The sequence below is a fragment of the Falco punctatus genome, assembly GCF_963210335.1.
Source record: "Falco punctatus genome assembly, chromosome: 5".
Lineage (NCBI taxonomy): Eukaryota > Metazoa > Chordata > Aves > Falconiformes > Falconidae > Falco > Falco punctatus.
This window is the reverse complement of record NC_137584.1, coordinates 37,824,678-37,839,702: the sequence shown is the minus strand read 5'-3', so window position 1 is coordinate 37,839,702 and position 15,025 is coordinate 37,824,678. Positions and strand designations below refer to the sequence as shown.

Genomic DNA, 15,025 nt, shown 5'->3' with positions numbered 1-15,025 from the left:
GGACTGTTCAAAAGATTATGCGGAAGACTACATAGCTTTCTTGTGTAATGCTCCCAGTACTTGCACTGGAACAAAAAGCCAAGGAAACCAAACAGCTGGGATATTTGTAAGGACAAAGGAAGTTAATAGTCAGGATATTTATAAGAGAATATGACTTGAGTTCACACATCAAAATTGGCATTTTGGCATGCTGAGAATTCTTATTTTTCATAATTCAATTCAAATTCCCCTCCCAGGAGCAGTTCATATTCATGGCAAAGATCTCTCATTCTAAGAAGTTTTTCTTGCATTTTATTGTTTGGTTACTGATGATTCACTGGTTCCTGAAATTCTCCAGCAGGAAGGCAACCCTCACTCACACCAACAAATCCCAGGGACTCAGGTGGGACTCTCAGCAGCAGCAGACACAGAACAGGGTTGTATGTTTGTTCAAACACATTGGCCAAGACACAATACAGAGAAGTGGGACCAGAATTTCTCAGCTGCAATGCCATAAATAAAACTTGGGATAGTTTGCCCCATAAAGTCTTCATGGGGAATGATCTCTTGTCAGTAAGACTAGGAAACCTGCCATGTACAACCTTAGAAGATAGTCAGTGATTTGTAACCAAGCAACAGATTTGCTAGTTTGCTTGAACTGGTTTCTAAGTTCAAGAGGCAAGAGGCTCATTTAACTGAGGGCTTTGGGGAATGGAGTATTTTCTTTAAAGAAACATTTAAACTATAAAAAAGGTAAAGAGAATTTTGTTTATAAAACCTTTTTACAGTTTATTTCCTATCATTGATTTCTTTATATATATATATATATGTATATATATATATAAATGAGGATCTGACTAAATGAATCAGGACGTTAAATGATAAAGTTCCGTCCATGTAAACAAATAAATAATTATTTACAATCTTTGGCAAAACAAAATTAAATTTCATTGATCTTACTCTCTCACACACACTTGCAAGGAAAAAAAAAAGAAAAAGAAATTTAAAAAACATCATAAATAATTTACATAGAATAGGAAAATTATGATACAGTCCAAATATTAACATCTACATCCCCGAACTGATGTCTCTTTCTGACAAAACAAAAAACCCTACACAGCCAATACAATCATTACATTTAATGAAGTCACCCTCCCTTCTGCTTGGGACTTGGGGATACAACTTGAAACACCAAAAGTAGGAAACTGAAACATTTAGAAACCTCATAAACAGGATTGAAAAAAAAAGAAAAAAACCCCAACAACCAAACAAAACCCAGCAACAAACCAAAATTGAAATAAAAACAAAAAAAAGATTTGATAATATGAACACTATAAAATGTGCAATAAAGCCCGCAACTGTGGATTCCTTTCTAATGAGTATAGCAACAAAATCTATTTCAAGGGAGAGAAAGTTGATTCAATATTTAGCTCACTGTGCCCTATAAAGCGGCAGAGGTACGGTATTATTCCATTAGTTAACCCATCTATGAATAAAATTACATTAGCATGTGTTCTTTTTGTGAACAAAGCTCATACAACTTAAAACAAAACAAAAAATGTTAAACATGTTTATACTACTGTATATCTGAGTAACTGTTGTATCTGTTTAGAATAAACACTGGTATCCCTTCAGCATTATTTAAGAAGTTCTATACACAGCAGACATAGGTAACTACAAAATATTAAAATTATGGTAACTGGATATATATTAAGGTTCCATTTATAAATTCCTTATTATTGTTCATTTAACTTTAAAGCATACATGAATATAACCCATGAAACTATACTTACGTGTATACCATGCTTTGACAATATCTACATACTGCAATACGCTTTTAAAATAGCTTTAAAATATCACTATTTTTGAATGTATTACTGATGCATTATAAGACATGCTTTAAAATAAATTATCAGAGAAGGTAGCTTGGTGTGATAATCATAATAAATACTAACAAAATATTTATAAATGGAACCTTAAATTCATATGTTACCAAATTAAGTAATAGTGGCCTTGCCACCTTTTCAAAAACCCACATCAGGATTCAAGATGTCAAAGTGCTTTTTGCAGCAGAGGTGGGAAAGTGGTTCAGGTTCTTGTGCTCCACATGGTCATGGTGTATTCTTTATTACAAGGGAACGCAAAATATGATGGAAACAGAACTGGAAATAACTTTTTGACAATAGTGATAGCTTTGGACGTTTAAATTAATCACTCTTCCCTCTCACATGGAAGTTTCTGGTTCAGTTCGGTCTGGCCTGAATTAAGCCCCTACCAGACAACGCTTTAGGTTGCAAGTTTGACATTTCTACCAACTGTAATTTTAAGGGGTGTTATTAAGAGCATCCTCATCAGCCAAAGAACATCTTTGTAGATCAATAAATGTTCATAATTGATCTTTACTTTATTATCCAAAGGCATTTGCATTGTTATTATAGACACTGTTGGTGTGGTACTCCATTACTTTCCTAAAACGAGACCCGAAGGCTTTTTGTTACTAAAGTCCAGTCCGGACCAGAGCAAGGAAGTGTCAACCATACACCTAAAAAGTTATTCAAACACATGTTTCCTCACTTAAAGACACTGACTGATAATCATCACCCCCCTCTTTTTCTCCATATATATATAAATACATTAAGTAATTACATTTTTATATGTAAACGTCATTCTTAAAAAAAGTCAAATAAACAAACAAACATGTTTTGCTACGTTTTCACTCTACAAAAGTGTTCTAATGTATCAATCTGCTTTTGCTTCAGTGGTGGGTCGGACGCTCACGTTCAGGTTTCCTTAGTCCTGGCTGTGAGAAGGCACTTGGGTGGAGGGATGGCTGAGGCACTCCTGGCAGCAGGGAGGTACCTGGTGAGTGGAGCACGAGGACAGAAGACAAGAGGTACACAAAAATAGAAACTGGGAGTACCAGGATGTACTGAGGTGTCTAGGTTGCACAGCATTTACAGTACTTTGCTGGTAATGCAGCAACCGTTGCTCAAGCATCTGAAAGAAATCGGAAAAAAGATATTAACTGTGGTTGGTTTATTTGGTTAGGAAGCCAATCACACAAGAACAGAGCTCCATCATGGTACAGCATAGGGATGCAGCACAATGTTTCCTGTTCTGCATTTTCCTACAAATGTGAGGACATGTACATAAAAATAGGTATCTGCCTATATAGGCAGAGACCCACACATACATGTATGTGCACCTATATATCTAAGCATATATAAAAAGTCATATATAATAAAATCCGGGAAAGCATTTTCTGTATTTCAAAACATTTTGGACAAGGCACTAAAGACAGACGTGCTTATTAAAAGTATCTGCTTTCTCCTTCATGTCTCTTGAAAGAGGAGTGATCCGGAAGCAGCTCTCTGCCCGCAGGACACACTGAAATAGCTTACAAAGGAAAGTGGATATACAGAGAGAATTCCAAGCGTGTATGTCACTCAGATTTCTATCTCATTTTTTCCATGTGGGTAGTATTAAACATCTGGGGTTTATTATTCAAATTGAGATTACTATAGGGGCAAAGGGCATTCATGGTATTTCAACAAATCAAGGTCTACACCATGCTATGATATCACAGATTGCTTTTAGTAACTAGAGGATTACTTTCTTTTCCATATTTCGTGCAAAGGGTTTAGCACTTTCCAGACATTTTCTGCAACTAACCTCTGCATTCATATTTGAGGTCAGAGAAATAGACCATCTCTTGAGAAAAGACAAAAAGACCTAATCGTCCACCAGCAAAGGTTGTATCGTAGATTGGTCCAGAATCCACCATGACTTGTTTCCCTTCATACACTAAAACTCTGTAAAGAAGAACATAATTTAAATTAGACAAGGAGGATAACACAGTGTTCAGTGCTATGGGTTGGTAACGGTTCCCAAGAACTGAAATAGAATTAATTTTAACAAGGCACCAGAAAACCCAGCTTCACTGTAAGGATCACTTTATCTCTATCTCACGCCCACCTGGCTGGTAGCCATAACACATTAATCAGAAGCAGTGGAGCTGTTCCATAAGTAATTTTATGCACACCATCTGCAAAAGATTTCCCAATTCTTTATTTAGAACAGTCATGTCTCCTGGAATGAACTATGTCATGTACTAGCATTCATTGATAAGCCCCTGTCCCTGTGAACTCAGAGGTTAGCACAATACCTCACCACATCACTTAGCAAAGTCATCGCTACAGCTGTGTGAACAGCTGATTTATTTATCTTGAGGTGCAAGGGCCAACATAAAAAATTGTAAGAACCATCCCTTCAGAGTCAAACAAAACATTAATTTGAGACAAGCTGAATCTCAATTTCAGGCATTTTAAGAGCTTAATGAAAGCTGGAAGGATTTGGACACAAACAACTAGACTAATAATAAATTGGAAAAGGAGAAGAACTTGGGATATTTTTTTCTTTGATTGGTTTTGTTGGGATTTTTTGGTAGTGTTTCAGGCATCAACCCTGGAGCCAAAAGACCTCTACAGGCACCTCTTAAATTTTTCTTCTCTATCAGATAGACTGCAGTTCCTTGAACTTGGATTCTCCACTTCTCATGGGAGACCTTGAGATAGTCAAGGTTCTTAGGATTTCAGTCTCTTAAAATAGCTTTTGGACCAAATGAGAAATTATTCTAGTCTGTTAATCAGAGAATTCTCTGGAGGAAGGGATTATGGTCTTGCTTCAATTGACAATACATTAGTTATACAAAGCAGGATGGCTTCACATGAGGATGTGAACTTCCTACAACTCAAGGGTTACGGACCAATTTCTACTTCAGCAGAAATGCATCTCCAGTACTTGCTTGACCTTGAAGTGGTTTATTTTCTGAAAGGTACCAAAAGACAAGTATGAAACTGCTCCCTGAAAATAGTACTTAATGGATGGTAAAAAGAACAGCAAAAATAATGACAGGTTTTCATGTTCATGTAACCCCATTTAACATAATTCTCAAAATTTCAAGAAACAAAACATATGGGAAGTGTTTGATAAATTATTCATCCCACCAAAAAAAAATATGCAGCTCTAGTCACATTAATACTAAATTGTTATTTCTGTACAAATAAAAAGGTTTCATGACTCTGTTAGTGAAATAATTGATTTCATGTATTTATTTGCTATAAACCCACCCTAATTAATAAGGAATTTCATGCCGTGGATCAATGGGATATCAGTTGAAACATGCTTTGTCTGAAACTAAGTAGATTCTGCAATACAGGTAACAGCAACATGAATGAAAAACTCAAGTTTCCTTATAACGTGTATCAGTCAATGCTTTGCACTGAAATACTTTGATGCATAAAGAAACTTTTCTTTCCAAGAAATGGATAATTTAGTAACTCAGTCTATCCAAATGTGTCTACCCCTTGTCTTTCACAGCCAAATGAAACCCCCCTACTCATAAGCACAAATAGGGCCTTAAGAGGTAAGGTCAGACTCTGCCCCATGAAAAACATCTTTTACAGTTACAGTAGTCAGTAGAAGATAAGATTGACATGGACAGTTAATGCTCATTCTTTGGAACATCAGATAAACAGCTGGTCTGTAAGGAAAGTCATATGCCATAGTTCCTTCTTGTGTGCATTACAGATGTGCTTATGGCTACTTCTCCTATAAGCCACTACGGCATACACAGGATGCTGAAGTAGACAGGCCATTGGCTTACTTCCCTGTGGCAATTCTGATGTTTCTAATTAATTTCATTCATTCAAATTCTACCAGCTGGGGAGGAATCTAACATTCTAATCTTGCTTTGAGCTATGCTCAGGAATTTTTGGTCCCTTTAGCCTGAAGGGCTATTGAGAAAGATTATTTCTTTCTTTTAATTTAAGAAAATTTAGCTGATGTAAATATTGAACTATCCGGTTTAAATTAAATACATCTGACAAGGAAAACAACTTATTCTAAAGATAACAGAATGTCCCCAAAACATTGGAACAAACTGTCACACGTATTATCATTATTAGAACTAACAAAGAAACTGAGAACATAGCTCTTAAATCAACAGAGACAGAAGTTTTGCTACTAGAAAATACAGAGGTGCAGAAACATTTCTTACTTTATTAATCCTGTTTTAGGCCTATGAATCAAATGCCACCGGTAAGCAGTATAATCTTTCCAGCCAATGTTCTTGGGATCATGCCACAAAGTACGCACCTATAGTAGGAATACAAATGCCTTATTAGAAACAGACTGTGCTCCAGTAACTTTTTGTCCATTGTAGTAACTGTACATGCAGCTAAAGCTTATTTGCTGCACAGCATGAAACTGAAAACAGTGTTTAATGTTTGATGGTATGATCAGCAGACCTATTTTACAGGGTGACAGTAATGAAAATTTCTGTCTCAAATTATTGATCAGTTACTCACACGCAGTTTCATAGCTGGAGTCACTGAAGACCATTACAGCACTGAGCCTGACTTCCCTTAGGAGGTCCTGCCCCTGTTTGCACATACACACCCACCCTGCCAGAATTGGTGTTACTGTTCCTATCTCTACAAGTAACTCCACCAAAGGAGCAGGACTGCAGCTTGCACAGATGTTACTGTCTGTGGCCTGCTCCTTAATCTCTTGTGCTCAAAGTCCTTTTCCTGCAAAGAGCTAAATTCCAATCCACATGCATGCCCCACTAACAATTTCCAAAAGGTACAAGTTTCTTCCACAGCTGGGCCCTACTTGGAACAGCAGCAGTTTTTCTCTCTGTTTTCATTTCTTTTCTCTTTGGCTGTTACTGGTTACTGAATTCTAAACCACGTATAATTCAAACAAGCTGGAATGCCAAAGCAGCAAGTGCCAATACAGAGGTCACAAAGGATTTGTGGATAACTGAGACCTCTCGCTCCTTTTTATTTGGACCACACCACATCTTCCCTTTTATACATGTAACTTTTTCCATTCATAGTTTTTTATACATGTAATGTTGTCTTTGAAACACAAATGCAAATGTTATTATGGACACTAGTAATATAGAAGAAAAGCTGGTAAACGTCTGCAAAAAAATTGAGCTGTGAAAGGGAATTCTTTTTGAAACACCTCCCTTTTTAAAATATTAGTCATGCATCATTGGCCAGAAGTTTTAAATAGCTCACCTGCCCAGGGGTGTTTCCTGTATGCCAGAGAGCATTCCTCAAGTGTTCACCAGTACCAGTTGTTGAATTCACTACTTTGAGTGACACACCAGAATAGCCATAAGCCCTGGTGGGCTTGTCCTCCCAGTAGGTCTGAGTGACCTGCTTCCACATCAGAACATAAAATCGACTGCTGGACTGGTAGCCAAACACAAAGCCAGCATAGTCATCATCGCGGTCTGTGTTAACATAGAACGTCCCACTAAAGTCAACGGAGCTGAACTCATCGTAGCCTGGGAGAGGATGAAAGAAATAAACCACTGAGTTACAATGCTGGGTCTGGCCACCCACACCTACGAGTCCCAGCTCTATCCTGAGTTTTGCCAGGAGTCATAAACTGTATTTTTCAGTTTTCTTACCTGTAGGACAGGAGGTAATTACACTAGCCTACCTATCACATGGAGCCTTGTGGAGAGAAATATGTTGTTTACAGGGGGCGTTGAAGACAGCAGGCACTATACTTACACCAAGTTCTTCAAGTGGGTATTTTATGTGTGTTACAGTTGGTGATGAGATGAATGGTCAAAAGCAAACAGCATTGAGCTGTTTTTAATTTAGGCATATATACTGTCCCCATGTGTCAGTCCAAAGCTTGCAATACCAAAAAGGCGTTTATCTAGTTGTTTGGGGTTTTTTTCCCTTCCTTATCACCAGATCACTGGTTACTTTTCCAAAGATGATAGCTGTCATCTAATACTCACCTACAGCTATTCCAGGATCAGAGTTGGCAGTCTGCACTAGCTCCTTGCCTTGGTGGCGAATAACCCAGTTGGGATCAATCTGAGCTGTTCCCTTGGGGTCCAGTGGGACCATCTGGAACTTTCTGAAATCAGTTTCACTGATGGCATTGTTTTCAGGGCATACATCATAAATATCCGGGACATTGTCATTGTCAAAATCATCTTTGCAAATATCACCTCTGCCATCACCTATAAGCAATGTGAATAAACAAATGCGATCATTAGCAATTTATCCAGCCTTCCTAATGTCTCTCCCACTGATGGAAGAAATTCATGATACATATGAGTATGTTATTCTCTTGTTTCTTAAAAGAACACTCCAAACGACTCCAAAGAAAGCTTCATTGTCTGAAATTGCACTTGAAATGTTGCTGGTAATGACTGGAAGAACTTAGATCAAGGCCAAAACTGTTGTTAATAAAACTGTCCTATCAGTTGTTTATGACAGTAATCAATCTGGACCCAGTCTATACGTTGCTTTGGAATCAGGGTGGGAAAAGTTGGAAGTCCGCTATGTCAATGTAATTCACTAATGCTTGTATTACACATCTTCAGTTTGATTTGTCCCAGATGTGGATGCAACACCACATTTTAATATGTGCAGTGCAAATGAGTTCCAACAATAGCTTTAAAACCTTAATCTTCCTGCACATTACTAAATCCTTCTATACTATTGAAGATATTAAACCCTTTTTCCAGACCTATCTCTGTCTCAAGACTACTTCAGCAACAATGCATCTAAGGTGTTTCAGATTGCAGTGTCTCACCTCTGCGTCAAAAGAATGTAGGGACAGTATTGCAATAAAATATACATATATGTCACTCGTATATATACACATATATAAATATACATAATCAGACTTTCACTTGTGGGTAGAACAATTTGTCTTATATAAAATGTAAAGCTTCAGAAAAACATATGAAAAAAGAAAGCAGCACTGTATCCAACAGGACTAGTCTTGAAGGAATGGAAATATTAGGTCCTGTTATATGATTGCAAAAAGTTTTTTAGAGAACCTAAAAATATATCCATACATGTCAGCTACAGTTGTGCTTCTGCTCAACACTTTTACTATACCCAATACTTTTTAAAAAGTCAAAAATTATTTCCTTTTTTTTTAACCCATAATATTGGTGGAAACCAGGAGATGTGACTTGCCTTGAATAGCTGGTGGTGAAAGGAGGCATCTAGAAAAGATATCTCATTGCCAATGCCACTGTTATTCAGTGGCACACAGCAGCACAAACACTTGAAAATAAAGTAGAAAAACGTGGCTAGACAAGTATAGAAACATATTTGGAAATGGCTCCAACAGAAACTACTGGATGTTACAGTGGGAACCAATGTAAAATCAGAACTGCCAACTTATTTGTTTCTATCCTTATGTATGAGCATCTGCTTTTTTTTTTTTTTTTTTTTTTTTTTTTTTCCCCTAAGTGTTTGTGACTGCTCTAACACCATGGGAATTAACACCATGGGAAATAGCATTGATCCAGCTCATTCAATATTGACCTACTGCTAGATGCTTCACAGGCAAATGGAAAGCTACATTACTATGCGTAACCAGTGTAGCATTATCCAAGTATGAAACTTTCAGAGAGAAAGCAGAATAAGTTTTAGGCAGCAGCCAAAAAAAAAAAAAGTTAGAGAAAGCTGAAGCATCTAATATCTGAAAGACCTTCTGCAGTTCAGATATGTCGTAAAATAGTCCCTTTTTCCACCCTGGCAATCAGCCACAGAAAAATCCAAATCCTGACCAGCTGTGTGTTCCTGCACCTGTTTGTCTTAGTATTTATTGGAGAAAAGAGAATGAATTTCCAATTTTATTCCCTTTGCCAATATCAAAGAGCTAACTCTTGAGTCACAGGAGAATCTAATTATTCACTGAAAGTCCTGCTGGCCGTTCATTTGGTACTGAGCTGGTGCTGACAACATTTATTCCCTGTCAAGGAAAGTTACAAAGCGTTTGTTTACCCAGCCACATCCAACAGCTCTCTCCAGGGCCTCATCTTTATATGCTATAGCTCTCATCTTCAAGAGCATGGGAGCATCTTTTGGCTTTATTTATGGCTTTTCCAAGATTTCTGTTGGACCTGTCACTAATGACAGTGATGAGCTGGTTAAACTGTTTAAATTTACGCTTTTTGTGAATCCTTACTCTGTACATAAATTGAGTGTCCCCTGCAAGATCCAGGTGACAAACTATCCCAGTTTGCCTTATTCTGGAATAATTCTGAAATTAAGGGGCTATTCCAGAGACTGGCAAGTACAAAGATACTCCAAATATATAATTGGACGGAAGAGTTAAGAAATTTAAGAACTACTATTGACTAGCAACCAGAAACTTCCTAGTGTCAGCCACTGTCTTACCAGGAAATCAGTCAGGGCTCAAGACTTTATGTTTCTAAATGTACATAAAAATACATTGTTCAGGTGCAAAATTCTGCTTTCAATTTCACCAGCCTAACTATGGAATGACTCCAGCAAGTTGCATAACACAGGTGAACAACTTCTGTTCTGAATTTACTGCAAGAGCCGTTACTTATAGAGATATTATGGTGGTTTTCACAGGGTTGTAAATGTCTTTTAAAGTGCAGTTGCAGCTGTGAAACTATCACTAATTCATTATTGAAATACTTACAAGCATAGAGAAGGACTGTTTGAGAATGACAAGCAACATTTTACCACAGAACTGGAGAAAAGAGCAATTATGTATCCATTTTTAAAACTGTGACATCAAGACGTATCTAATGCTACCTATATAGCAAATTTGAGAAAAAGTGGTCTGAAATAATTTTTACAAAAATAGTTTAAAATTAACAAAAATTTTAGACTTTAAAAACCTGAAGAAATAGCAGAGCAATAAACTATTCTTTTTTTACATTTTAGTTTTCAAAAGAGAACTTGTTTCGAAAGCTCAATTTTTCATTTTTTTAAGACATATGAAATGCAAGGTATCTGAAATATTCAGATTTTTAATGTTTAAATTCAAAGTGAAAATCAGAAGTGTAAAAAAAATCTGATTTTTCCTTTTAAAATGTGTTAAAGTTGATCTACAAATAAGTATGTGTGTGTTTGAGCCCCTATCAAAGGGGCTTCCTAATGCTCTAACCCTGGACCAAACTAGCTAGTTCAGTTCCATTGAAGTCCATGGTGCCTCAACTGTCAAAACCAGCTCAGTTCGATCTGGTCTTTCTCTTCATCAGATATTAATACTCCAAGATCAGAATTGGATACTAAGAGCTAAATTAAATTCACATGACATTGTTCTTACCATCAGAGTCCTCCTGCTCAGGGTTGTATCTGAGGCGACAATTGTCCCTGTCATCTGGGACACCATCATTGTCATCATCAGGATCACAGGCATCTCCTTTACCATCTTTATCGTGGTCCGCCTGGTTAGCATTAGGGATGTAAGGGCAGTTATCCTGGTTGTTCTGGTGGCCATCTTCATCTATGTCCTCATTGTTGTCACACTGGTCACCAACAAGGTCATTATCTGCATCAGTCTACCCAAAAAAATTTAAAAAGCATATTTATTATTGTTACTAGACACAAAAGTACAGATAGCCTGGTTCTTTACTTCTCAGCACTTCAAGGACTTCTCTGGAGACAAGTGATAGCATGATGACAATGATGCTTCAAGCAGGAACAAAACTTCAAACTAGTATGGCTATTTTTTCTGCTATCAGTGCATAAGATCTGGTCCCCAAGACATTTCCAGGGCAGGTCTTTGGCCACAACCTTCATTGCTCTCGTTCTAGAGATCACAGGGAAGTGTCAATCTGGGTAGCACATTTTCTGATTGCTTCTGTATACTTGATGCTGCTTCCCTGCACATGGACCCACAAGCTCAGGCATATCAAATGCAGCCCTGAGGCTGTACTCACTTGCCATGGGGGAAGAAAAGAGTTCAGCAAAGCCTTGAAGTCACTTTACTTTCCTGTCATTTGATAGATCCAATGCCCGAGATGTGAAAATGAGTAACACACATCTAGCTTTTCAGCTCTACAGTAAAGAGGAACTGATAGCAATTCCCATGTTCTTGTCTCTGCCCTTGTTCTGATGTTGCCATTAAGGAAACTAACATTTACCTGGTCTGGATTATGCATCAATGGACAATTATCACACTGATCACCAACGCCATCACCATCTGTGTCGCTCTGGTCTGTGTTATAGACGTAAGGACAATTATCTCTTTCATTAAAAATGTCTGTGAAGGAAAAAAAAAAACACACCAAAATATTGCAGAAATCAGAATGATACAGCATCCAGCACAGCCAGCCATAGACTGTAGGATTCACCAGTAAGGAAGTAAGGCTTTTAAGGGGTTCATAGGCTTTCCGATTGCTACAACATGAAATAGTGAAAAGAATAATAGTAGAAAGAAAAATCATGGTATCAATTCCACTTAAAGTCTTCCATATGTATTTTCCTAAGGAATTTTGCTATAGTAAGGGCTGATTATGCCTTAAGAATTTAGCTCTTTTTCACAGAGTAACCGATAAAGGGGTGGGGTGTTTTGAGATAATTTTGTTTGGATTTTTTTCCCCACACTCTAAGAAATGGCATAGAATGCACAGCTATATTATGTTGGAATTTCTGAAGAGTTTTCTATAGGAAAAACTGTATTAATATTCAGCTGCCTCAGCAATAAATAATTTAATTTTACCAGAACATCATTTTTTTTACAGCCTGCCAAATTTTCACAAGACACTGTTCTCCTCAGGAAAATTTATTACATAACCAACAATCTCCTTCAGAATTATAATATGTTGAAAAGAAACAAAATCAAGAATGTTGGCATATCTGTCTGGAAAGGACACAAGGACCCTTTCCCTACACTATAGGGCCCCTAGATATCTGCATAATCTTTCAGCCAATAACAAACGATTACATTTTTCTTCAAATGCAGAACTACTATGAGTAATACTAAGAACATGATGATCAGCAGGATGAGAGGACTTCAAGATGTTCAGAAGTTCAAGTCAGATAAGCATCCAACAGTTTAAAATGTTACCCAAAACTAGACTTCTTCAATTTCTAGTACTTCTGGATTCTCACAGTTTTGAAATACTGCAGGGATATGCTTTCAGAAAAGACATTTAAGTGTTTTTCCCCATCCTTAATTCTGATCAAATCTGTGTCATACAGGCATTTACTAGTAGATGAAATAAACATCTTTAATAATATTTTAAGACACATGAAAATGTGTATTTGGATTACTGTGGGCTTCGCATTGCATTCATAGAAAAGCAAATTAATTTCCTACAGATACTGTCTTAACTGCACAGATGTTCTGATGCTCTTTTCCCTCCCTAAAAAGAAAAAAAAAGTCAACTTAGACCCTGATCACTTTGGAACACAGACAAAGGAAAGAAATTTTTTAAAGGTTACACTGATAAAAAGGCTTGCTGTGATTTATTCTTCAATAATATCCATTGTAGTCATTTAGGGACTTTATGGTCAACTATACTACACAGGGCAGATGAACTCCAGTCTTCTCTTTCTTCTCCTGCATTTTTGAGCGGCTAGACCCAATTTTATTCCATGTACGAAAATGCAGGTAACTCATCTAACTGGACACAAAGTGAAGTGTACTTGTGGAACAGCAGTTAAATCTCAAAACTGAAAGCATACCATCTCCATCAATATCCACAGCACATGAGTCACCCTCCCCATTATTATCTGTGTCAATCTGGGCAGGATTGTGTACGTAGGGGCAATTATCACAGCGGTCACCAACTTCATCCTTGTCATAATCAAACTGACGAGGGTTGAACAGAAGAGGGCAATTGTCCTAGTAGGAAGAAATAGAAGATTTCAGAATATAAATCACAACTCAATAGATCATACTGTGAAGTGGTAAGTCTTCCTGTTCACCTTTGACAGAGACCAAAAATCAAAATATCAATCTTATATTTTGTCAATGAGCAAGCTTTACCTACACTGAAGGTCTTGGCAGTAATGGGATGGCATCTGGACAGCCTGGCTCACTGTCTCATTTTGTGCTTTTGTACAAGGTATGTGAAATGTGTTCCATATCTCACTAGAAGAGCAACAGGCATTTTAAATCAGATGTGTACTCAGATATTGCAACAAGTGTACCACTGGCACATGTATTTTTTTAAAAAAAAATCAGAATGTGTTGCAACATCAGGCCAAATTCAGCTGCATTTTATATTTTTTGGAAAAAAAATAGAATTGTAACACTGACTTTTTTTGAACAAACTAGTATCAACATTCTTACTTTTAAACCACGTGTTTTGATTTTTCAGTCTAAACAAGAACAGACTTTTTTGTGGGTTGTTACATTGCATGTGATAACAAAATATAAAAAAGTTTCAAAAAGCAAAATTAAAATTAAATACTCTTATTGACCCAAAATATTTTTCCTCTGAGACCATTCCTTTTAGTGGAATTTTGAAAATTTCATTTCAGTTTAGTCCCTAATTTGAAAGTCTGCCAGAACAAGGATTCTTAGGTTTCATACATCCCCAGATTACACATGGACTTTTGCACAGGCACAAGGAAGTACGCAGTGTGGAAAGCAAAGAACAAAATCAAACCAAAGCAGTGGGAGTAAGGACTACCTCAGCATCATGGAATCTGAAGGGAGGTCATATGGAAAAAATCTTTAAAATACTTTCCTCTGCTAAAGCAAAAAACATTTACTGGGACATATTTTTTTTAGCACAACATTTTAAACTCCTCAGAAATATATTTTATATACTCACGGACAAGATATAGAGGCAAGTCAATTTTATACAGCTCATAAAACAACTTCTAGCTACAATTCTTCCAATATATGAACTAAATTGTACTATTTTCTCAAATAATTCCTTGGGTTTTTTAAAATATTCCACATAGAGGCTCCATGCACACAGTTCTAACCCTGGTTTAACCTCTGAAGGGAACAAAGAGGAATAGTAAATTCCTAAAATGAATTCACTCTTCCTAAACATGTTCAGAAAAGGCAGAGTGAAGCCCACTCTAGAGGTACCTTTGCCACTTTTGCTGAATGTACATAGAGAACAGGTTTGAACTAACTACCTATCTTTTAGATTCCGCAGGTAATTGAATTTCAGTCTTGCAGGCAGATTTAAAGGAGGGAAGTATGAACCAGGCTAGGCGTTTCCCTCCCGTCACTTCCCCTTGATGCTGGGTGTGTTTATAAT

General features: G+C 37.0%; 2 protein-coding genes across 2 annotated transcripts in view; one reads left to right on the top strand and one right to left on the bottom strand.

Moving 5' to 3' along the window:
* Positions 1–15,025, top strand: part of LOC308064285 (UPF0669 protein C6orf120 homolog) — a 361,466-nt gene that overhangs the window by 87,720 nt on the left and 258,721 nt on the right. The window lies entirely within an intron of this gene.
* Positions 1,104–15,025, bottom strand: part of THBS2 (thrombospondin 2) — a 34,280-nt gene continuing 20,358 nt past the window's right edge. The window contains exons 15-22 of the mRNA XM_080388498.1: positions 13,488–13,647; positions 11,942–12,060; positions 11,122–11,356; positions 7,808–8,035; positions 7,068–7,339; positions 6,038–6,135; positions 3,652–3,791; positions 1,104–2,976 (exon numbers count right to left, since the gene is read on the bottom strand). Of these exons, the coding sequence (XP_080244624.1) occupies positions 2,969–2,976; positions 3,652–3,791; positions 6,038–6,135; positions 7,068–7,339; positions 7,808–8,035; positions 11,122–11,356; positions 11,942–12,060; positions 13,488–13,647 (1,260 nt within the window). The 3' untranslated portion in view covers positions 1,104–2,968. The remainder of the gene's footprint in view (positions 2,977–3,651; positions 3,792–6,037; positions 6,136–7,067; positions 7,340–7,807; positions 8,036–11,121; positions 11,357–11,941; positions 12,061–13,487; positions 13,648–15,025) is intronic.